General features: G+C 38.2%; 1 protein-coding gene across 1 annotated transcript in view; it reads left to right on the top strand.

Annotated features, from left to right (window-relative positions):
• Positions 1 to 24,377, top strand: part of Rad18 (RAD18 E3 ubiquitin protein ligase) — a 76,934-nt gene that overhangs the window by 12,210 nt on the left and 40,347 nt on the right. The window contains exons 5-9 of the mRNA XM_051203646.1: positions 6,484 to 6,821; positions 8,051 to 8,150; positions 12,002 to 12,186; positions 15,536 to 15,612; positions 22,718 to 22,778. Coding sequence (XP_051059603.1) covers positions 6,484 to 6,821; positions 8,051 to 8,150; positions 12,002 to 12,186; positions 15,536 to 15,612; positions 22,718 to 22,778 — 761 coding nt within the window. The remainder of the gene's footprint in view (positions 1 to 6,483; positions 6,822 to 8,050; positions 8,151 to 12,001; positions 12,187 to 15,535; positions 15,613 to 22,717; positions 22,779 to 24,377) is intronic.

Genomic DNA, 24,377 nt, shown 5'->3' with positions numbered 1-24,377 from the left:
GAAAGTTCTAATATGTAGTTATAGGATTTCCTCTGTTTAATAGAAAGTCTCTTCTTTTGAATAACTGCATGTTAAAATTTGATTTGGCTCTGTTTATAGTTGATGTTGTGTTGCTACTGGGGTGTTAGGCATTGAGGCTTCTTAATGGATAGCGCTAGGGAATACGTGTGTCTGTGCAGTTGTGTATACTAAAACTTTTGTGTACATATATCTGTAGTTGATTCTATTTGTATGTTTTAACATATTAATTCTTAATCAGATTTACTTGGCATGTGTAATATGGTATGCTGTGTGAGAATGTAACTAAACTACCTGCTTCTCTATAAAGTTCTCATTCATAGCTTTGCTTCTTAACTGTCAAATGCATGAATGCGTGACTGAGTGGGTCACCTAAAGGGATATAAGAAAGCATTTTTTTTATCAAACATATCTTGTATTGTTTTATTTTACCCAACATATCTTGCATTGTTTTAATCATGTTATTAATTCACATAACCATGTATAGGGGGACTTTTTGGCTTGTTGGAACATTCTTGGAAATACCTTGCCTCTAAAAATGTCATCAGAGAGTCGGGCAGTGATGGTACATGCTTTTAATTCCAGCACTCAGGAGGCAGAGGCAGGCAGATCTCTGTGAGTTCAAGGCCAGCCTGGTCTACAGAGCAAATGCCAGGACAGGCTCCAAAGCTACACAGAGAAACCTTGTCTCAAAAACCAAAAAAAAAAAAAGAAAAAAAATGTCATCACAGATCAGAGTGCTATTAGAATTGCACATTTATTCAAGGTTTGTGTACTAAAGATGATCACATTTGGTACTCTGAACCCTCCTAATGTTTATTCCAGTAACTCAGGGTTAACTACTTCCTTAGTGAGGCCACATAAAAGTGATGTACTTTTCTAGATTAAGAATACATGGTTCTGATTCTCCCATTGAAGTCATTGCTTTCTTACTGTAAAGTCTCTTGTCTGTTAGGGCTTTTTTTGGTGGGGGATGTATGTGTGAGTGTGACATGTGTACCTGTTAATGTTGGTGCACTAGCATGTGTGTGGGGGGAAGCTAGAGATTGGTATTGGGTCTTTCTTTGATCACTCCCCACATTTTTGGGGAGTGTTTCTCACTGATTTAAAATTTGGAAATTTGGATAGGCTAACTAGCTAATAAGTTTCAAGATTCTGCCTATCTCTGACTAGCCTCAGCTTTCTTTCTTTCTTCCTTTTTTTCTTCCTTTCTTTCTTTCTTTCTTTCTTTCTTTCTTTCTTCCTTCCTTCCTTCCTTCCTTCCTTCCTTCCTTTCTTTCTTTTTTTAATAATTCATTTATTCTTGTAAATTTGATTTTACATTCCAACCATAGTTCTCCCTCCCTCCTCTCCTCCTGCCCTCCCTATCACCACCCCCCACTCAGTCCACCCGCAGACCATCCCTCCTCATGAGTAAGGGCTTCCATGAAGAGTCAACAAAGTCTGGCACAGTAAGTTGGGGTAGGTCCAAGCCCCTCTCCCATGCATCAACCACCCCAGCTTTTTATGGGGATCCTGGGGCTTAAACTCAGATAGTCTTGCTTCACCAAAGTCACTTAATGGCTGAACCATCTCAACTTGTTTTTGTTTGATTTTGCTTTTTGAGATTTGTTTTTATGTGTCTGTGTATTTCAAGATCCCCAGATGGATTTTGTCATTCTCTTTGTGCTTGCCTTCTTTGGCATTACCATTGTTAGCGTCATTCTTGAGGTACTCATTTCTTGAATGTTCACCATGTATAGTACAATGGTACTTCATCTACAAAGTTAGTAGGGATGAAATAGAAGTTAATCGATATCAATACTTGTTCGAACTCTGGTCTAAGATTGATGAGGGGAGAAGTTTAATCTTATGACTAAAATGTAAGGTATTTATATTGCTTGTTGATTTTATTTCTTGTCTTTTGCATCTGTCATTACCATTTTATATGCCATTCTGATTTTTAAAAATGTAATATTCTAAATTGAATAAGAAGAAGATATGGGAAATAATTTAAGAGGTTTCAGATACAGGATGACGTGGATCTTTTACATTTTCTTTTGGCCTTTGGTGTTCATTTTCAAAGAGCACACTTTTTCTTGGCTCATTTTAATTTAAAGTAATGCTCTTGCCAGGTGTGGTGGCTCACCTTCATTTAGCATTTAGCCAAGGCTAGAGGATAATGAGTTTGAGGCTAGCTTGGGTTACATAACAAGACACTGTGTTTTAGAGAGGAAATTCTTAATCTGCTGTTTTGAACAAAAGTTTAGTTAGAATTTTTTGTTGTTGTGTTTTGTAAGGAGAACATCATTCCTGTCTTAAGTAGTAATATATATATATATATATATATTTTAATAGCTGCCAGTCTAGCATTGGTTTTATGAATTGTTTGGGTTGGTCAAGTTTGGTCCCACCCCTCCCCAAGGCAGTTGATGGCTCTTTGGGGATAAGGATTTACCTACCTACCTTCCTTCCTTCCTTCCACCCCTCTTCTTTCCCTCTCCCTCCCCTTTTTTCCGAGACAGGGTTTCTCTGTGTGGAACTTGCTTTGCAGACCAGGCTGGCCTTGAACTGAGAGCTGTGCTGCCTCTGCCACTACTACATCCTTAGTGATATAGTCACTGATAAGCTGACTCTGCTCTAGTAAGTAAACCCAGCCTTATTCCCGTGTAATCAACCCTAAGTAAACTCAGTAGGTCAGAGAGAGAGAGAGAGAGAGAGAGAGAGAGAGAGGGAGGGAGGGAGGGAGGGAGGGAGGGAGGGAGGGAGATATGAAATTAGGATGATAGGACTTGTTGGGAGAAGAGTTCCGATGGAGTGGAAGGGGGTGATAGAGGGCAAGGGAGGTGAAATTGGTCAGAGTACAGTTTTATATATGTTTGAAATTGTCAGAGAATTTACCAAAACATTTTAGATAACAATAATAGCAGGTAATGCTCTTAGCATCTCACAAACAGGATGTGAGTTCCCCTGTGGTTATGCTTATGGTGTCATTTATAGCACGCTAGCTTTGCATTCAGGTGGCACTGGACTCTAGTCTTGGTTCTCTGATTATGAGTGCAGTCAAGAGATTTACCCTTTTGACCCCAGTATCTTCATCTGAAAAGATAAATGGTGCTGGTGATGGATGTACAGATAAGAGTTATGTAAAGGTCATTTTGGTATACTTGGTACAGAGGAATATGAAACAAGATTCTATTACTACTGTGCATTTCCATCTCACACCTCGATGCTTTAAGGTGCTACTAAGAATGTGCTGTAGGGGCTGGAGAAGGCACTCACTGCTCTTCAGAGGCCTGGGGTTTCATTCTTAGCACCCACATGGCAGTTTACAATGGTCTCTAACTCCAGGCCCAGGAGACTCAGTGCTTTCTTCTGGCCTCTGCAGGCATTGCATACACGTGATACACAGATGCATGCAGGTAAAAACTTGTACACATAAAATAAAAAGAAAAAAAGATTGTTTAGTGGCCTCTGTTTTCATCATGTGATTCTAAACTGCTCTTTGCATGCTTCAGATCAGAACAAACATTTGCAGGGACTCCAGTAGTGTAGCTAAATTTATTGTGTGGCCTTAGTGACCTATGCACCTAGAGACATAGTGTGAGTTTGATTCTTGGCCACATTCTAAAGAGAAGAGGTTACGTGTGTGGTTAGCAAGTCTGCAAGCTTCTTCTATACTTTCTGTGTCATAGTTATTTACTCAGAGCAAGACGCCCTGTGGTGGGCAGTTGGGGCTCTGTCAGCTGTCTGAGATCTAATCTGTATGTTTTCCAACTGGATGACTTGGACTTGGGACTTTATTTACCCATCTGTACAATGAAATGCTGATTCCTCTCTGATAGCCTTTCCAGCTCTACAAGTCCATAATCTGTCCATGAGATAACTGAGTGCTTGTGATGAGTGCTGTTAGGTTCTGCCCTGTCAGATCACTTTGATAAGAATTTATAAGGGTGGTGGAGATGAAGGGAAAGTGACCAATTCCATTTAAATGTAAACATCAATTTGGAAATTAACATCTTCACTCAACTTATTTTGGGTATAAATGTTTTGGTTTTAGATGTCCTCTGTTTTTCTTGTGTGGGACTGGCACCCCGAGCTTCTACAAGTTAGGGAATCTCTCTATCATTGAGCTGTTTTCTTGGCCCATTGTATTTCGCTTCATTATACATACTTTGTATAAGCCTGTTCTTTCTCCCCTTAATACAAGAGTATAGGCTTTGCTTTCTTTTGTGCTTCTCTGGCAAGAGTAGGTGGTACCGGAATAAGTTAATGGATTTTAATTTTAGCCTCAAGAATAGTTTATTGTGTGACCTTGCTGCTACTGTCTGCCATAGTCTTTATTGACATGCCTCGAAATAAGAGAGCCAATTGGAATTCAGTTCATCTGAATTGTGGAATAAAGGCAAAAAATTATCACTAGTATGCTGAAAGGATCAGTGGTGTCTCATTTGTGGTTGAATACTGACTGTCTCCTCTCCTTTGTCATTATGAGAGGAAAGCTTTTCTTGAACCTTCTTTGTACTAAATCTAGAGACTGGAAAGAAAAGAGACTATTGAAAATGATGGTTCTGTATTTTTTTTTTTAAATTTATGTTTCCTCCCTAAGACCAGGGTCCTTAGATGTTTCTTTTAACCTTCCTACGTTTCCCTCTTTCTGACTTCCTCCTCTTCTTTCTTTCCCACATTTCCCTTTCTCTTTTTTTGATTTTTTTTTTTTTTTTTTTTAAAGACATGGCATCATTGTTTATCTGAAACTGGGCTTGAATCAGAATCTTCTGCTTCAGCCTCCTGAATGCTGAGATTGTAGGCATGTGCCACCACCCTTAGCTTACTTTTCTTTATTTTTAATCTTTTTTTTTTTAACTGTGGAAGAATCTAAATATATATGAAAGTAGGAAAGGTAGTATAATGAACTCCCCCTCTCTTACCTACCTTGTACCTAACTTTTCCTGTGGAAATTAATTTTTTTTTTTTTTGTCTTTTTTTCCCTTACATATTGTTTTTGTTCTTACCTTTAGCTCAGGACATTTTCTGCAGTTTTAAGAGAGATGGTGCTGGTAGACATGTGTCAGTCTTGGGGAGGATGTCTCATTTGTTATCACTAATGATTGATTCTAGTGAGTTTTTTTTTTTTTTAAGTAACATTTTATCAGATTGATGATTTCTTGGCCTGCCAGGGCTGCATAGTGAGACTCTGTACAGAAAGAAATGAAGAGAAAAGAAAGGAGGGTGGGAGGTAAAGAAAGAAGCAGAGCCTTGATAAATCCAGACAGGCAGGAAAGGAAAACTACTCCAGTAATCTTTCATGAGCAGTCATAAGAGTCATTGGTGAAACAGTGAAACATAGGCATAAAAATTTAAGATACATTGAAAAATCAATGTATTATCAAAGTAGAAAAATGTATACAATCATAATGAATGCAGAAAATGCATCTGATACAATTCAGTACTAATTCATAATAAAAATAAACTCCTCTTCTGTTTCTTTTGAATATTTTATGGCTTGACTCGTAGCTATTTTCTTTCTTCTTTATGTACATTGTAGACCAAATGTAGATCATTGTAGAAGCTGTAAAATCTTTCTTTGAAAGATAGTGTGTTTTGTTCTGACAGGCAATTAAATTATGGCTCTTTGCTTTTGTTCCATTAAGGGTTGGTGCAGTGTATTATTAGACTCAATTTTAGTCTTACACATGTATATATGCATACACATGAGTTTTACATGTATAGAAATAAAGACATACATGTACATGAATACACATTTGTGTAAACATACATACTGTGCACATAATGGTCCTGTTTCCGCAGGTACAGCCTCAGTAATATCTCACCTCTATCCCTGTGGTCTTCATGAGGATATTTCCACTTGGCTGGGCTAAGCTAAAGGTCTTTCCAGCATTGGCCTCTGGCATCTGTTTACCATTGTCTGTTTCCTATCAGACCCCTGTGTGTTTTTTGCCCTTGTATACCCTGGAGATGCTTGCAATGGGTGAGAAGGTTCCTTTTCATGGGTCCCGCATGCCAAGCACCCTGTGTCCCTAATCCTCACCACTTCTGCTCTCTACACAGGGAGATTACTTTTCCTGTTTAGATGTCAGTGCAGTATACAAATCCCAGAAAATGCTTCTGAGTGAAGATCTTGGGCCAATGTTGGGTCCCAAGGATCAAACTTCTGTGTTGATTGTGTGGTAGTGATACTAACTGTTGCTTCATGTATTTCTCCAGATTTTACTTAGCCATTGTAGAGTAAGTCTCATATCATCAGCTAGAACCTATTATGCTTGAACTCTTAGAAACTGCCTTTTAATTCTGATTTATGGCTCTGTTTCTTATCTTAAAAGAAACTCTTTAGTTTGGTTGTGATTGTGACATAAATTCTGTGTTTCAGAGAAACAAGTGTTAATTGGGAAGATCCCAGTTTATTATGTCCAATTTAACATCTTAATTTCCTGTCTTTTTTCTCCCCTTTTTGTGTTTTTCAAGGACTCGTCTGTTGCAGTTTGCTATAGAGTCACCACCCATATCTCCTGTGTCTTCCACCTCAAAGAAAGTTGTTGTTAAAGTACATAATGCTGAAGCCAGCAAACATCCTGTCAAACAGGGGAACAGGTTAATGGACAAGTTTCTGGTTAAAGAAACTGGTGGCTGTGTATCAGAGTTGTTGGGAAAAGAAAATGACAGGAAATTCAGCCCTCAAAAGGAGATAAGTACCTCTGCTGAGATTAAAGAGACAAGTCTCATAGGAAAGACAGTACTTGGTCTTTCAGATGCTAATGGTCCTGTGACACCCTCTACATCCACCATGAAACTGGACACTAAAGGTAGGAAGTCATTTTTATATATGCCTTTTCATCCTTTTCATGCCTTACATCCATGTGGTGTAAGATTAATAGACAGCACTTTTGAGGGGGGGAGGGTCTTAGACATTGATGTTGTCAATGCTTAGAGGTAGGGTCCTTGTCTTTATCATAAGTAGGAATCAGGATGATTCTTGCAGAAGTGAAAGTTTAATAGTTAATGCTTCTCATGTAGCTTTCTGTTTTTAGATGGGAACCCTCTCATCTCATGCAGTTAACTCTTAAAGAGTTAACCACTGGTTGAACACTACCTTGATGTTTTGCCTGTGGCTTAATGCCCTTTGGCATGTACTGTAGTGACCCTACTTTACTTCCTAGCTCTTCCTCCCAAATGTCTCTGATTTACTCTTCCTACAGTGTACCCACAGACTGACAGAGTAACTGAAAGCCAGAGCTGGCATGCACCTGTATGGTAAATACAGGTTTACTGAAATGTACATTTCTCCTTTGTTTACATGTTATCTCTGATGTTTTCATGCTACAGTGGTACAGAGTGGCCTAATGGTAACAGCCTGGGTTATGGTGGGAAGGGTGATTTGGAAAGGCTGTAACCAATCTCTGTGACCTCATAATTTACTAGGAATGTGTGTCTTCAGCAAACCTACACAACCCACAGTTGAAGGCTAGTAGTGTTGGGAAGTTTGTTTGGTTTTTGATTATGTGTATCTTCTACCACATCTCAACCAGGATCACTCTTTCTATGGTCTTCTATGGTTTTTGCTGTTGTGTTTTTAGTTTCATAGGGAGATGTTTTCAACTCTTGTAGAACTTTTTGTTTCCCCAAATGAAATCTTAGAAAGAACCATAACATGTAAAATAGATACAATTCTCTGTGTTCTATTAAAGACAGGAGCAAGGAACCTGGAGATTGTGGTGCTACAATTCTCCCTTCCTTGACCACTGCTTTTTACCCATGATGGACTCTTGATACCTCCACTTCACTGCAACTCCACAAAGCTGCAGGCATACCTGGCCCTCTTGGGAACAGGGAGCTCAGTAGCTTCTTCCAGATTGTAACTTTATTACAAAGTTGTCTGGATTGAGTTTGTCCTGTGTCAGATGGTCCTAGGGCCTGGGAAAACTCTATGTTATGGTTTGTTGGTACCTTGGTAGAAAAGTTATAACCAGGTAGCCCTTTCTATGGCTAATAAAGTCTCTCTTTTTTCTTTTCTTCTTCTTTTTTCTTAATGCAGTGTCTTGTCCTGTTTGTGGGGTCAGCATTCCAGAAAATCACATCAATAAGCATTTAGACAGTTGCTTGTCACGTGAAGAGAAGAAGGAAAGTCTTAGAAGGTAAGAAAGCTGGGCTTAGCCACTAACCTGCTTTGCCTGGGTCCTTCTTTGCTTTATAGTCATGAATCAAAACCAGGACTCCTTTTGTTTCCTGTTTCCTTTCCTGCTTGATTTTTCCTTTAACGTTGGCTTCCTTTGCATTCCCTCGCTCTTGTCCCTTCTTCAGCTCACACTCTGCCATATGCCAGTAGTGGACCAGTGCTTGCTCACTGTTGCAGTATGACTTAGAGAAACTACTGACTGAGAATCACTTGTCCTTTTGTTGTTGTTGTTTTCAGATAGGGTTTCTCTGTGTATCCCTGACTGTCCTAGAACTTGATCTATAGACCAGGCTGATCTTGAACTCACAGAGATCTGCCTAAGCATGCACCACTACTACCAGGCTAATTCACTCAGCTTTTAAAACTTATTTTCTTTTTAGAATTCTCAAACTATCATACAAAGGTCTTGCCCCCAAAGAAATCAAGGACAGCTTGAATTTGGAACATGTAAAATCTTTCATAGTCCTTAGGATGTCTTAATATTTTAAATAAATCTTTAAAGAATTGAAAAATTTAATATTTTAAATATTAATTTAAATCAAACTTACTGTATATTTGTCTGTATTTATATGGTGCTGAGAATTTAATTCAAAGCCTACTACCTAGTAGCTTCTTCAAAAATTAGTTTTTGAATAGGCTATTCTATTAACATATATAAAAATGGACAGAAGAATATTTTTAGCTGGATATAGTGGTGTATACCTGCAGTCGTGGCATTCAGAAAGCTGAGACAGGAGAATCAAGGGCAGCATAGAAAAGTAGGTCAGTCTAGGCTACAGTTACGTTCTAGCCCCACACCCCTATTTCTTCCTTTCTTGCCAGAGAATATGTGTGCAATGTAAAGGCCTTCTCTCCAAAACACTGAGAGATGACATTATTAATAAGTTGTGAGATCAGTATTTGTACCCAAACCACTGTGCTACTTTGCCTCCTTTGTGTATCAAAGTCACCAAATCTAAAACTAGTCCACTTGTGTGTTCAAGGAGTGATGTTTTAATTGAAGTTAAATATCAGGGCTTCAGGAATCTGGCTGGTAGAGGCAATAAGGAAGCAGAAGTATCTTGTTTGAGTCAAGTGATGGTAGAGGGATATAATTGGGAGAGGCATGGTCAGCAAGGGAAGATGTTATTTTTAGAAGTAGGGTACAGGCCACAATCTTCTGGCCATTGTCAGATAGTAAGTAAAACAGTGGTGAGCACAGGGAATGAAATTGGGGAACATTGGAAAGAATAAGTTGGACTAGAGATAGCTATGGAAGAGAAGAAGGAGGCTGACAATATATATTAGTGATACCTGGAAAGTTGGAGGAAGGCTTATGTTTCATCTGTTGTGAAGGGCATTCTCCCAAAAGCATTCTCTCCAAAGACAGGACCATCTAACTGATATGATTATTAAAACTAAAAAGGAGCCTCTATGAATAAGTAGAGTGAATGCAGGTTTCAAGGGACAGGCTGTACTGCCGTAACTTACAAAGGCTGATGTTGAAGTGTGGTGATGTGTTGCTAACTCACAGCACAAGCTGTTCTTGACTCCAAGCCTGGGCAGTCCTGTGCTCACAAGGACTGCCTTCTTGTACCAACAAGTTTGTTGATGGGAATAGAATTTAGATGTTTATGTTGCTTAGTTAGGGGGAATTTGGAATAATACAAATCAGTAGCTCCCAAGATAACTTCTAAGCCATTAGAAAGAGCATGACTTGCTCTTTTCCTTCGGTTTCTCTAAGAGAATAAGTTAGAAGTAGAAAATCTGAGTATTTTTTCCTTGAAGAGTAAGAAATTGGCACTGATTATCTTGACTATATTGTTTTCTTCTAATAACTTTTAGCTCTGTCTAATGGTCTCCCAAATCTGGCTTCATAGAGAGCCCTGCCAGTTGGTCTCCAGTGCAACTTAGAACTTAGAACTGTGTCACTCTTAGTAGACTGAAGGTCCTGAGAAGTCCCGCACTCAAGAAAGCTGCTGGAGTTTGTTTTGTTTCATAATTTCTAAACTTGCTTTACTCCAAGGTTTTTTGTTTTTGTTTGTTTTTGTTTTGTTTTTGTTTTTGTTTTGTTTTTTTTTTTTTAACAAAATTGCTCAGGCACACTTAGGGAAACATGGAGCTGAATATTTTTAGTTATATCCTGGCCTGGGGTTTGGTCACATCAGAGTCTCTGTGCTTTACAGTCTCTTACAACACTAAAAGGTTAACTGCTGGGTGTGCCTGATAACCCTTACCCGCCCTGTGTGGAACTGTCAGTTGGTTCTGAGATTGATGTCCTGGTTCTGAGACCCTTGACATATGATTTAAGGTTCACTGAGTCAGCATAGAAAAAAATCAGTGTCATGTCATGTTTTTCTGGCCTCATAATCTCAAATTCTTACTTGTTTTATTTTTATTTTGTAATCATTGGTATTTTCCCTGCATGTCTGTGTAGGGGTGTCAGAAGCCCTGGAACTGGAGTCACAGACAGGTGTGAGTTGCCATGTGGGTGCTGGGAATTGAACTTGCATCCTTTGGAAGAACAGCCAGCCAGTGCTCTTAACTTGTGAGCCATCTCTCCAGCCCTTGTAGTTTCAAATTCTTGACAGAGATGGTTGGTTGATGTCTGGTGTGGCTTTCATTGTGAATGCCAGTGGACACTACAGATCTTTATTATAATTTCATAGTTGTTGTAAATGTAATTGTTTGTCCTTTATAAAATAAATGTTTTAGTTAGAGACAATAAATTGCTCCTCTCTTTGTGCTTGCTGAAAACACTGCAGAATGATTCAGTTGATACTACTTACTGAGATTTTATTTTACCATAATGTCACCAATCTTGTAGAGCCCAGTTGGATGTCATTATAAGAAGAACAATTTTGGAAACATAGATTCTGTTGCGTTTTCCAGGTCCTTTTATAATTAAGTAGTTATTTTTGGCTCTCAGGCTTTACTAACAGCATAAAGAGATAATTTAGCCAGAAAATGGTCCTTGTGTGTGTAGAATTGTTTTATCTATACTTGACTGTAATAGCGTTCCAGTATGACCTTTGGAACACTTCATTAGATTTACCTTAGGAACCTGGAAAAGAAAGATTTTCAGTTTTTACTTCAGGCCTGCACCATGTGGATTGGTGCTGTAGAGAAAGTAACTGAACATCTCTGCATTTAAAACTTGCTCTCCTGGTAGTTCTGTGGTCCCTGAAGTTTGGGAAACACAGTCTTTTTGAACTCTCCTTGCTTATCTTTTTAAAAATTTTATTTTAAACCCTGTTACTTTTAAGATCTTACTGATTTGCTGTTATTTTGAAATGATTGCAATTGTAAAGACCACTTTGGATACTGCTTATTTTGTGCCTAATTGTCCACAGAGCTGAACCTCTACTCAGAATGCATATGCTTAGACCCTGCCCATCTATCTACCTTTGCATGGCTGTAGGTATGCATGTTCATGTGTAGGGGGTGTATGTGTATGTTAGCATGTGTGTGAAAGACAGGTCAACCCTGGATATCATACCCAGGAGTATGTTCTACCTTATTCTTTGAGATTCAGTCTCTTCATGGGACCTGGCCTTGCTGGTTAGTTAGGCTATCTGACTAGAAAGCTCTAGGGATGCCCTTGTTTTCACCTCCCCAACTTTTTATATGGATGATGGAGGTCAAACTCATGCTTGTGAGGCAAGCACTTCACTGACTAAGCTATCTCTTTATTCTCTTCTTTTTTATCTTAATGGCACAACTAATTTTCTAATCCTTCAGGTGTTGGGAAGGTAAGATTCTATTTTATTGAGAGTATTTGATAATTCACAGTAATCCTCAGATTGCCCTCTCTTTTCTTTTCCATTTTAGTTCTGCTCACAAAAGGAAGCCACTGCCCAAAACTGTGTATAACTTGCTCTCTGATCGTGATTTAAAGAAAAAGATGAAACAGCATGGCTTATCTATTCAAGGAAACAAACAGCAGCTTATTAAAAGGCACCAAGAATTTGTACACATGTACAATGCCCAGTGTGATGCTTTGCATCCTAAATCAGGTAAATACATCTGTGCTCATCTTTGGATAAAGCAAGGTAGAGCTCAGAGATTATCAAACACAGGAAGAATTTTAATAAATACCTATTTGGCAGTAGGTAAGATATGTAAATGAATCCCTCCAAGAGCTAGCTAGAGAACATTATGCTAAGGCCATCTTCCTCTCAGGCTGTCTCTTAGCCCCAGTTCCTTCGCAGTATAGTCACTGTTGCCAATTTTTTGAGTATCTTTCCAGAGATGGATCTAAAGTCCTATAGTCCTCCTTTATGCTGAGTGACTATGAACACGTCACATCTCTGTATTCTAGTGTTCTCATCCATAAAATGAGGATTATAATTCTACATGCTGTGTAATGTCTTTGAGGTGATAGGATGCATCCAAACTATCTAGTACAGTACCTCAGCAAGTACTTAGAACTTCATGGATGTTTCCATCATGATTATTATACATAAACAAACATCCTTACTTGGTACCAATTCATGAAAATGTCAGTATCTCTCCACATAATTTTCACTTGCCTATGCATACATTTTGGAATTCTTTATTCATTAAGAATTGCCTTATGTTTTTTTAGAAAAATGAAGTGATATAAAATCAGAAAAGCTCAAGGTGTGATACATTTTTATAAAGTGAAAATACCTCCTGAGATTACTGTCAATATCCTAGGATTTCCCCTCCTCCCAGGTTTGGTTGTCTCTAAACATCTGGCTGCAGTGTTTTCCACTCTGCCTCCTTGAGCTAAATGAGTTGGGTAATAGCTACAAGTTCACCCCTGGTTCCACTGCCTTCATGGTTAAAGATCTTTTCTGCTACACTGCTTTTCTGTCCACTACTTCATCCGGGCTCAAACTCCTTTTCCTTCAAACTGCATATTTTAAATATTTTTCTGCTCTTTTTTTTTTTTCTGTGAATTATTTTTTAATTTAGCCTTACTGAAACAGTCAGAACATGGGCAGATTGCAGTCATATTCTTTGCTAGAGTATAACATATATAGCCTTGCTATAGTTCTTTGTAGAGCTCTTGTTGCCTTCAGAAACCCCCTGAGTAGAATCTTTATTGTTCACATTTCAGCTTTCTGGTCCTCCTCTTTCCTACCACACTGGGCTATCAAGCTGCACTTAGGGTATTCTAGGACTCTAGCCTGCAGCCTCACACTCTTCCACAGTCCCTCTGCATGCTACTTTAGAGGCCTGGGAACCAAATGGCAGGTTTGTTACAATGACTCCATTTTCTGTACTGATTTGTTTGTTTTTGATTTTTAAGATAGGGTTTCTCTGTGTAGGCCTGGCTATCCTGGAACTCACTCTGTTACCAAGCTGGTCTTGAACTCAGAGATCTACCTGCTTCTGCCTTCCAAGAGCTGGCATTAAAGGCATGTACCACCAAGCCCAGCTTGTTCTGTATTAATTTTTTGTATCAGTTATTTTTCTTATCGGTGTGATCAGATACCTGAGAGGAAGCAACTCGAAGAAGGGAAGATTTATTCTGACTCATTGATTGAGTTGACACATGGGTGGGAAGGCATGGAAAGTCTATGATGCTGAGTGTACAGCTGAGACTCCTACTATCTCAGAGTGCCAGGAAGCAGAAAAATGGAAGTGCTGGCATTCTGTAGGAAAAGCTTGCAATTGATGTTCCTGAGCTTTTCAGTTGTGTTTTTGTTGTTTTGTTTTTATGTTTTATGCTTTCTTGGTAGCTACCCTTCACCTTTTGCAATCCATCAAAAAGTTTAGCTGTGATCTTACCCAGATGTAAGGTCATTGCATACTAGCTCCTGGACATTGCTTTTTGTTACCTGATGCTCATGATCTGTCCCAAGCTTGCTACCTGTTTTTTTTGGGCATGTAATTACTGTTTGACTTTAACTCTGATTGATTCAAGAAAAATTATAGTTGGATAGTTTTTCCTTATCATTATAGTGATGGTGATACTATTGTTAGCTCTCTACACAGAATCAGAATTCTTTGAAAATAGCTTAAACCCTTAACTTGTACCCTCCCTAATATAATTTTCTAACTACTGTGGCATGGTCCATATGTCTTGAATGGTACTTGTGTTAATGCATTGGATAGAATGAAAATGTTTTTTCCTCCTATTATGACTCAGTAAGTTAGTTCACAAGGAGATAAACAGTTCTTGCTCTCAGATGATTCTGTTTACATTGTTTCTACCAGCTTTACACTATCAAGGAGGCAGATACATCTCAGTGCTTGGGAAAGAAAATCTTTTGTATCTATCCTACAATGTAACCAATTATCAAGCCATTCTAGTTTTTCATCTACCATTACAAGCCTTCACTGTACAATATTTTGATGCAAATTACAGACAGTATCTTTTTTACATATAAATGAGTATAAATGACTGTCAGTTCTTATTCTATCCCATGCACTTAAATAGATTGACTTTTGATACCAAAAGACAGCATTTGCAAAATCTGCACAGTTTATGTTTAACGAAAGGCATTTAATGTGTGACAGAACATTCTCTTGATCTCTCCGCTGTAGTTGGTTTGAAACTGTCTACAGATACTGGTTTTAGAGGCAAGGGCATTTCCCTTGGTATATGCAGATCTTTCTCTCTGCTTGGCAAGTTTCACTACATTTAATATATCAGAGTTTGAGTGGATATTCTCTAAGAATTTAACTCATAGTAGTAAATTAGTTTTATTTCATTGGAATTGCTGTTTATATATTCAAGAGAGAAGACAAAAATGACATGGTATTTCTTACAGTTTTCTTTTGATACATAGAAGAATGTTAAAACTCCACATTTCTTCTTGCAATGTATTATGTTGAAATATTGTTAGACTTACTGTTTTAATTACTGTTCTATTGTGATGAAACACCAAGACCAAGTCAACTTGGAGGCTTGCTTATAGTTTGAGGGTGAGTCTATAACCATTATGGAAGGGGGTGTGTGTGGCAGGCCAGCAGGCATGGAGTAGTAGCCAAGAGTCACATCTGATGTGCAAGTTTCAAACAGAGTGAGGGAGAGAGGAGGGTAGGAAGGGGGTAAGGAGAGAGAGAGAGAGAGAGAGAGAGAGAGAGGGAGAGAGAGAGAGAGGCCTAAGTGGGCTTTTGAAACCTTAAAGCCAGCTCCAGTGACACACTTCCTCCAACAAGGCCACACCTCCTAATCCTTCCCAAACATTTCCACTAACTGGGGACCTAGTATTCAAATTTATGAGTCGGTAGAGGCCATTCTCTTTCAAAGCACCACACTTATTTTCTTGCAAAAAGGAGACAGAATCCACATGTATTTATATCTGTCTTTCTCTTAAAACCTCACATAGGCATAGAGTAATGATCAAGCACTATAATTGAGTTTTTCCCCCCCTCTTATTTTAATAGCTGCTGAAATAGTCCAAGAAATTGAAAATATGGAGAAGACCAGGATGCGCCTTGAAGCAAGTAAACTCAATGAAAATGTATGTTGAGTCTCTTTCAGTGTCTATGCTGTAGTACAGGAAGGAAATGTTGAATTGAACTTTTAAAATTAAAATCCAGTCTTTGTAAGTTCTTTTTAGTAGAAAATGTAATGGAGCACATTGTTAAATGGAGTATTAAGATTTCTTTACAGTTCATGTTTTCAGACAGTATTTGTGTTTAACAAACTTACAGCATAAAGTACAGCCCCAAGTTGAGTTTTGCTTATAAGCTGGAGTCTTGTAGATAGCGCCCTTGTGGCTGATTCCTGTCTGCCCTTAGGTAAAGACACTCCTCACCACTTACTCCTGCCACTGTGGTGTTAGCCCAGCATCCTGAGGTCAAACAGCCATTGTCTGAACACTGAACCAGCATGTGAATGAACTCTTAGCTAGAAAAATAAGAATGTCACTAGGACACATTGAAAAAAAGAAACATCTGAAGAAAAATAAAAAGCTGGGGTGTGGTGGCACATGCCTTTAATCCCAGCACTTGGGTGGCAGGGGCAGGTGAGTTCAAGGCCAGCCTGATCTACAAACGGAGTTCTAGGACAGTCCCAGCTGTTACACAGAGAAACCCTGTTTTGATAAACAAAAACAAAACCCCAAAACAAACAAAAAGAAAAATAAGAATATTGAGATTTGTAATCTTTTTAAACATTTGTCCATCACCTTCATAAGTGTTAAGAATAAGTTGTGGGTTTACTCTGATATTCCTTATGACTTCTGTAGCTCTCAGGAGAAACAATAGGACCAGGATTCACATTAAGCAGCAACATATTTTTCTATAGTTCCCTTCCCAAGCTTCTGTGTATCATGAGCCAATTTTTGATAATCTGATTTAAAGAAAATAGGTAGTTATATAGCTGCAACACAATTGTCTGCTCTCTGGAAAGTTTTAATATATTCTTTTTTAAGATTATATTTTTATTTACATGTGTGTGTCTATATATATATATCTCATGTGCATGTGTGCACATGCATGCATGTGTGCATGTGTGTGCCTATTCCTGTGGAGTTTAGACAATGGTGTTGGATCCCCTAGAACTGGAGTTAGAGGCTTTTGTGACCTGCCTGATAAGGGTGCTGAGAGTTAAACTTAGGTCTTTTCAAAGAGTGGCAAATGCTTTTAACTTCTGAGCTGTTTCTTCAGCACCATTAATGTAATAATCATCTTTCTTTTCTTCGTCTTCTTCCTTCCACCTTTCTTATTTCTACTTCTATTACATATGCACTTTTGGAGATAAGGTATCACTTTTTAGCTCTGGTTGGCTCTGAACTTACTATATATACATCAGGCTGACCTCAAACTCACAGACATCTATCTACCTGCCTTCACTTACCAAGTACTAGGATTAAAGGTGTGCACTAGCACTCCCAGTTAATATAATATTCAATTTTTAAAAATTACTTAAAAATGTTTTCTCATAGGATATGTTTTAATCATACTCTTCTCCCCCAACTCCTCTCTACTTCTTAACCAACTCAACTTCGTGTTTTCTTTCTCCAATAACAACAACAACAACAAATTCAAGAAACAAAACAAAATTCATGAAAAATAAAACAAACAGAATAAGACAAAAAAAGAAAATAACAAAATAGTGCACTCCCCTCCCCAATAAAAAGTGACCATGAGTGTTGTTGATATACCCAGTGACACTCTATTGGGAAAAAACCATGATATTCACTTTGCCAGCAGGTATCAATTACAAATAGCTCCTTGTTTAGGGGTGGGACTTCTCAGTGTTGGGAATTTTGTCTGGTTTGAACTTGTGCAGGTCTTGTGCTTGCTATCATAGTCTATGAATTCAAATGTGTATCAGTCCTGTTATGTCTGGAAGACCCTGTTTCCTTGGATCCTTGGAGTCATCCACTACCTTTGGCTCCTAAAAATCTTTCCACTTCCTATTCCATATAGATCCTTGAACTTTGAGGGGAGGGGTTTGATAAAGATATCCCACTTAGGGTTGAGTGTCTCTCACTCTCTGGACATTGTCCATTTGTGATCTCTTTGTTAATTACCATCTACTTCAAGAAGAAAGTTTTCTGATGAAGGTCGACCAATGCTCTGATATATGGATATAGCAGTATGTCATTAGGAATCATTTTATTGCTGTTTTCCATTAACAGAATAATAGGTTTTTCTCTAGGCCCATGGCTATCTAGTCTCAGGTTCTTGACCACTTGAACAGTGTCAGGTACGGGCTCTGGCTCATGGAGTGGACCTTAAATTCAATAAAATAAAAGTAGTTGGTTATTCCTGTACCATTGTATCATGTAGGCAGGTGTCTGTTGTAGGTTGCAGGGTTTGTAGCTGGGTGATATTAATAATTACTTTCCTAGTCTAATAGTATGCAAGAATACTGTCCATTACCATGAACACTTGTTAATAGAGGTAAAGCTTCTAGTTGGAAACCAGCTCAATTTCTCCATGTTTGATGACATAAGTAATAGGGCCTTACCATCAGATTAGAGGAAATAACCAGTAGCCTTGGCAATAGCATACCACAATTCAACAAGATGCAAACCACTCCTGTCACTGGAGGTTTTACTTGGTGACATAAGATGTCTAATTGGGGCATTGCCTTCATTTAAATTTCTTCTATATATGTATATATTTTAGAAAGCTTCTGTAGTAGTAGATTTCCATGTGGCTTTTCATAGGTGTCCCTCACTAAAATCACTCCTTTATTGTACCCTTTCATTACCCTTCCCATTTAGTCCTCCTGATTTCTCCTTTATCTTTTTGTAATACTGTTTTCTATTTCTTTTTCTTTGGATTATCACACTCCTCCCTGGTCCCTTACTAGGTACCTAATCTCTGTGATTATTCAGATTGAAATACATATGTCTAAAGCTTAAGAGCTGACATCCATATACAAAAGACAACATGTAATATTTTTCTTTTTAGGTCTAGGTTACCTCACTCAGGATGATTGCTTCTAGCTCCATCTATTTACCAGCAAATTTCATTATTTCATTTATCTTAACAGCTGAATAATCCATTTATCAATTGTTGGACATCTAGGTTTTCTGCAATTTATGGCCATTACGACTAGAGCAGCAATGAACATTATTGCTGCCTGGGGAGGTAGGGGGGCAGCCTCCAGCAGTACAGGGCTTGAAAGGAATCCACAGCATGGCACATACCAGATTTTTCTATCTGAGGGGTTGGGGGAAAGACATTCACACTCTCTTGATGATTTCTTTACTTTCTATTCTGTATTCTTTCCATGTTCTTTTTACTGTATACATTTATCCCCCTATAGTTTATATACTCCAACAAAGATTTCCAGGCAATATAGGAATTACAATGTGGCTGTATTCTATTTTTCAAGTGAATGATTATAATGAATACAGGCAAAAACTTGTTTTTTCCCCCATTTCCCTGACATGTTTAAATATTTTACATATTACAGGTGAAAAACAAATTATCCCAAGAACCCACATACATTCATATCTAAGCAGCTTGTTATAGATTGTGTAGGCAAGCAAGATAATTCTTCTCAGTCAGGTCTTTTACTGGCTGGCTGTGTTTTGTTGTAGTTACTTTACCTTGAAAGGTAATCTTACAAAGAATCTTAAAGGAATCACAAGCCTAAACTTTTATATATGAAAAAGAATCAGTCAGCTCTACTTTTAAACCTTTAGTATGTATACCCACTCATCAATAATTAATTGTATCTGGAGATTGAAGGCAGGACTTTGGTCATCAACCAATCCTAGCAAGAAAGTCACATCAGCTAATAATAATTGGGCTGCTTTCTTCTTGTTTCCTGACATTAATGGGTTCCTCATTCAACTATGAGTCTTTCTAAAACTTTAAATTGTCTTCTTGTGTTTTTTAACCTCAAAGCTATTTGATGAAAACAAATTAGTCTAACTTTATTTTCAAAGCCTTCTTTCAGCTGTGCACCCAGAAACCTGTGAACACATCTCCCAACATCAATGTTAAAAGAATTTAAGCTAGCTGTGCTACTGGGACTCAGTTGTTTTTCTTAATCATTAACTTAAGCCACAGTCTGTATTGCTCCTCAATAGAAACTCATGTATTCTAGCTGTGTGACACTTCCTTGTATAGATTTTTATTCATCAAAACTCTGTATAAACATTATTAAACAACCAGGCAGTATTGCTTAGGAAGGAATCATCTTTATAATAACCCACAGGTAAGAATGCCCAGTAGAACAGGATGTTTCCATGAGATAAACACACTCCCACACTCATTCACACCGTGCCAGAGACCAGAGAAAGATAGTAGTAGCAAGCATGTAAAGGCACAGCAGAAGCAACAGATATCCAGGGGTCTGTGGTCCAGGGGCCTTCCTATCTGAGATTCTCCATCAAGGAGTTGCCTCCTGGTGTGCTGACTTCTTGAACTTCAATTGTCCCCTGCTGCTCCTCTGACATAACCACTGGCAGAACATGAATGAGCAAATTTTCTTTAGTAGGATGTGGAGTCTTTGGATATACACTCAAGACAGGTATAGTTGGGATCTTGAGATAATTGATTTTTAGCTCTTTGAGGACCCTCCACACTGATTTCCATAGTGACTATACCAGTTTGCACTCCTACCAGCAAAGAATTAAGTGTTCCCTTTCTCTGCATCCTCAGCAGCATCTGTTGTGATTTATTTTACTAATCTTGGCCATTCTGACTGGGGTGAGATGAAATGTCAAAGCAGTTTTAATTTCCTTGTTGTCTAAGGATGCTGAACATTTTAAACGTGTTTCTCAGCCATTTGTGTTTCATTTTTTGAAAACTGTTTAATTCTGTACCCCATTTTTAAATTGGGTTATTTGTTTTCTTTATATTCAAAATTTTTAATTATTTATATGTTCTAGATACTAACCCTCTATCAGATTTCCTATTCCATAGACTGCCACTTTGCTTGAATGATGGTGTCTTTTGCTGTACAGAAGCTTTTAGGTTTATGAGGGTTTGTTAATTGTTAGTCTTACTGCCTGTTTTGTTGATGTCCTGTTTAGAAATTTCCATCCATGTCAGTGAATTCAAGCCTATTCTCTACTGTTTCTTCTATAAGATTCAGTATGTGTAGTCGTATATTGAGGTCCCTGGTCCATCTGGAGTTGAATTTTGTGCAGAGTGATGGCTCTGGATCTATTATTCTACATCCAGTTTCACCAGCACCATTTGTTGGAGATACTGTCTTTACTCTAATATGTATATGTAGTTTCTTTAACAAAAATTAGGTGTCCAGCAGTCTAGGCAACCTCTGACAGTGGAACCAGGATGTATCCATGGTGCACGAAAGGACTTTGGGAGCACAATCCCCATGGAGGGATACTCCCTTAGCCTAGAGGCAGGAGGGAGGGCCTAGACCCTACTCCAAATGACTTGACAGATTTTAATGATCCCTCCTGGAAGGCATCACCCTCTCTGTGGAGTGTGTGTGGGGATTGGATGGAAGGGGGAGTCGGGGGGCATGGGAGGGAGAGGGAACTGGGATTGATATGTAAACTAAGAAAAAATTTTATATATTATATTATGTGTGTGTGTGTGTGTGTGTGTGTCCATAGGTGTGTCGAATTATGTCTGGGTCTTCAGTTCTATTCCATTGATCAACATGTCTTTTTATGTCAGTGTTATGTTTTTTAAATGATTGTAGTTCTATAATATAATTTGAAATCTGGGATGGTGATGCCTTCAGCAGTTCTTTTATAGCTCAGGATTATTTTGGCTATCTGGGTTTTGTGTGTGTAATGTAATATTCTTAATACAAAAATATAGTTTAATTGACAAAATGTACTTCAAGAATTAGTAAAGAGGCCCGGTGGTGGCGCACACCTTTAATCCTAGCACTCAGGAGGCAGAGGCAGGTAGATTTCTGTGAGTTTGAGGCCAGCCTAGTCTACAGAGTGAGTTCCAGGACAGCCAGACAATCAGGACTACAAAAGAGAAACTCTGTCTCAAAAAAAAAAAAAAAAAAAAAAAAAAAAAAAAAAAATTAGAAAAGAGATTCATGTAAGTTTCAAAGCAGAAAGAGGAAATGATATGGACAACTAAAAGATCAGACAGGCTTAGAAATTTGTCTTTGTTTTCTTAATATATTTTAATTTTTAATTGCTTTAGTAACCACAAAAACCAGTGGGTTTCGTTATGGTGTTTTCATACATTCATATTATGTACTTTGCTTATATTCATCCCATTTCTTGTACTGGCTCTCTTCCTTTACCAAATATTTTCCCTTAATATTTTATTTGAAAAATCTTATATATGCAGAAAGGTGGAAGAAATGTCAGAGGTTTATTAACTGACAGGCTTTTCCTCCCTTGTTTTTATGTTTTGAGTTTTGGTATTTTTTTTTTTTTTCTCAACTATTTGGAGTTAGATACAGATACTTTACACATTTTATTTGGATATTTCTATTTATGGGAAGAACCAAAACTTTAAATCTGTTCACAAATGAATCTCACCTTTGCCTAAAATCCACAATTACTGCCAACTACTTACTATAACATGAACATTTGTCGAATGATATAAACAGCTGGAGCTGTATGTAGATGGCAGGTAACTTGAGTTCAGATCTCCATGTAAAAAGTCAGGCATGGCTGTGTATGTCTTTAACTTCATTGCTGTGGGAGTGAGGACAGGAGGTTTGCTAGGGCTTGCTGCTCACTATCCTTGCCCCAGGTTCAGTGAGAGGTCCTGTCTCAAGAAAATAAGGCAGATGGTCTTCATATGTGCACAAGCATGTATATCCATGCATACTTTGCACATATACCTCATACACACTCAGGCACATACACAAAATTATGTAAACAACCTCTCATATTTTCACTGTAATGTTGTTAAAAAGGAAACAGTATTTAATCATAGTGAGATTTCCTCCTTGGATGCCACTTAGTGTGAGGGAAAAGTTGTTTTTCCTTTTTTGTTTATAAAAATAAAAATCTACTGATGAGAGACAAGTGATATGTAAGATTATTACAGTTTATGGTAGAGTAAATGTGCAGGTTACTCAGAAAGAAGATTGTTTTGCTCTGTTTTAAGCAACCACATTTGAGATCTTGAAACTTGTGTATTGTTTTCCATTTTTGTTATTTTGGGTGGAATTCTAAAGACTTTTTTAAATTATTATTTTAGGTCATGGTTTTTACAAAGGACCAAACAGAGAAAGAAATAGATGAAATTCACAGTAAATATCGTAAGTTGTGCAACATTTACATTTCCTTATTTATTGTAAAGAATTCAAGTTGCTGTTTTTCATCTTAGGTAATTAAAAAATGTCTGATGTTAATGTGCAAAATAATTTTGTTAATGTTGCTTCAGAGACTGGGCTTTAGTGGGTGTCTATTTAGCCTTGTATGTGGTATCTGCTTATTTTAAGATCTGTGACTAACATTCTGCTTTGAGCTCATTATCACCAAACACTTGGCCAATATGAATTCATTCTGAGACACCATTCTGAGAGAAGATGGGGTGGACATGGAAGCATTCAGGATTGCATTGAGTCTCAGGCTTGCAATAATAGTTTTACTGTAAGGAGGTACAGTACTTCTTTGGCTTGGAGATTTGTGTCCTTCCTTCTCTTGTCAGCATTCTCTCACGCTTTATAATTTCCTTTTCTGTAAGTGGTCTGCTTATGTGTCTTTGCCAGATCACACCTTACTGTTTGAGTTAACTTGGTAGTTGTTATTTCTTATTTACTTAGTCTGCCCATCCGTCTGCCCTCTCTGTATATCCCTGGGTGTTCTGGAGCTTGCTGTGTAGTCTTGGCTGGGTGGTTTTGAACCCACAGAGATCTGACTGCCTCTAATTTTAATTTTAATTTTGTTTTGTTTTGAAGCACTGAGAATTGAATTCAAGGCCTTGCATATAGTAGACTATCTATTCTGGAAGAGTTAAGTTTTCAGCCCCAAATTTAATAAGGACTGAAATTCCGTATTCTTCCTGGTTCTGGCTGAATCTCCTTCTCATTCTTCCCACACTTCCCTCTCTCTCCTCCCTCCTCCTCTCAGTCTCTCTTTCTTTCTGTCTCTGTTTATTGAGTCTGGGTCTTGCTCAGTAGCCCAAGCTGTCCTTAGACTTCCAAGTGCTGTGAATGTAAGCATGTCCACTATATTAGTTAAGGGCTAGCAAGCAGCACATAATGATTGTTGGTTGAGTGAGTGTTTCAGGCATGGTATGATTTCATTGTGCTCAGATAAAGTTTTCTTTCTTCCTTCCATTCTTACTTTGGAGGGCAAATTCAGCAGCAGAGAAGGAAGCTGAAACACCCACATAGTCGCAGTTTGATTTTCTATGCTGTGATAAACACCATAACCAAAAGCAACTCAGGGACGAAAGTGTACTATCTGTCATGGAGGGAAGTCAGGGCAGGAACCTAGAGGCAGGAACTGATGCAGACTCCATGAAGGAACCCTGCTGACTGACTTGCTCAGTCCAGGACCTGCCCATGGGTGGCACTGCCCACAGTGGGCTGGGTCATCTCATATCAATTATTAATCAAGGAAATGCTCCACAGGCTTACCTACAGGTCAGAATGATGGGACATTGCCTCAACTGAGGCTTCCTCTTCTCAAAAGACCCTAGCTTGTGTCAGTTGACAAAAAAAAAAAAACAAAAAAAAAAAACTAACCCCCCCTTCCCCCCCCTCCTGAGTAGATGTAGTTGCTACAGAATGTGTCTGGTGGAGAACATGTATATACCTTATTTGATCAGATTAACCTACTCATTTTCTTCTTGTTGGTGTGCGTGTGACTCAGTGAGTTGAATTAGGATTGTTCACAGCAGTGGTTATTTA

The sequence above is a fragment of the Phodopus roborovskii genome, unplaced genomic scaffold (assembly GCF_943737965.1).
Source record: "Phodopus roborovskii unplaced genomic scaffold, PHOROB, whole genome shotgun sequence".
Lineage (NCBI taxonomy): Eukaryota > Metazoa > Chordata > Mammalia > Rodentia > Cricetidae > Phodopus > Phodopus roborovskii.
The sequence above is the reverse complement of the archived record's forward strand: the minus strand, read 5'-3'. Positions and strand labels throughout refer to the sequence as shown.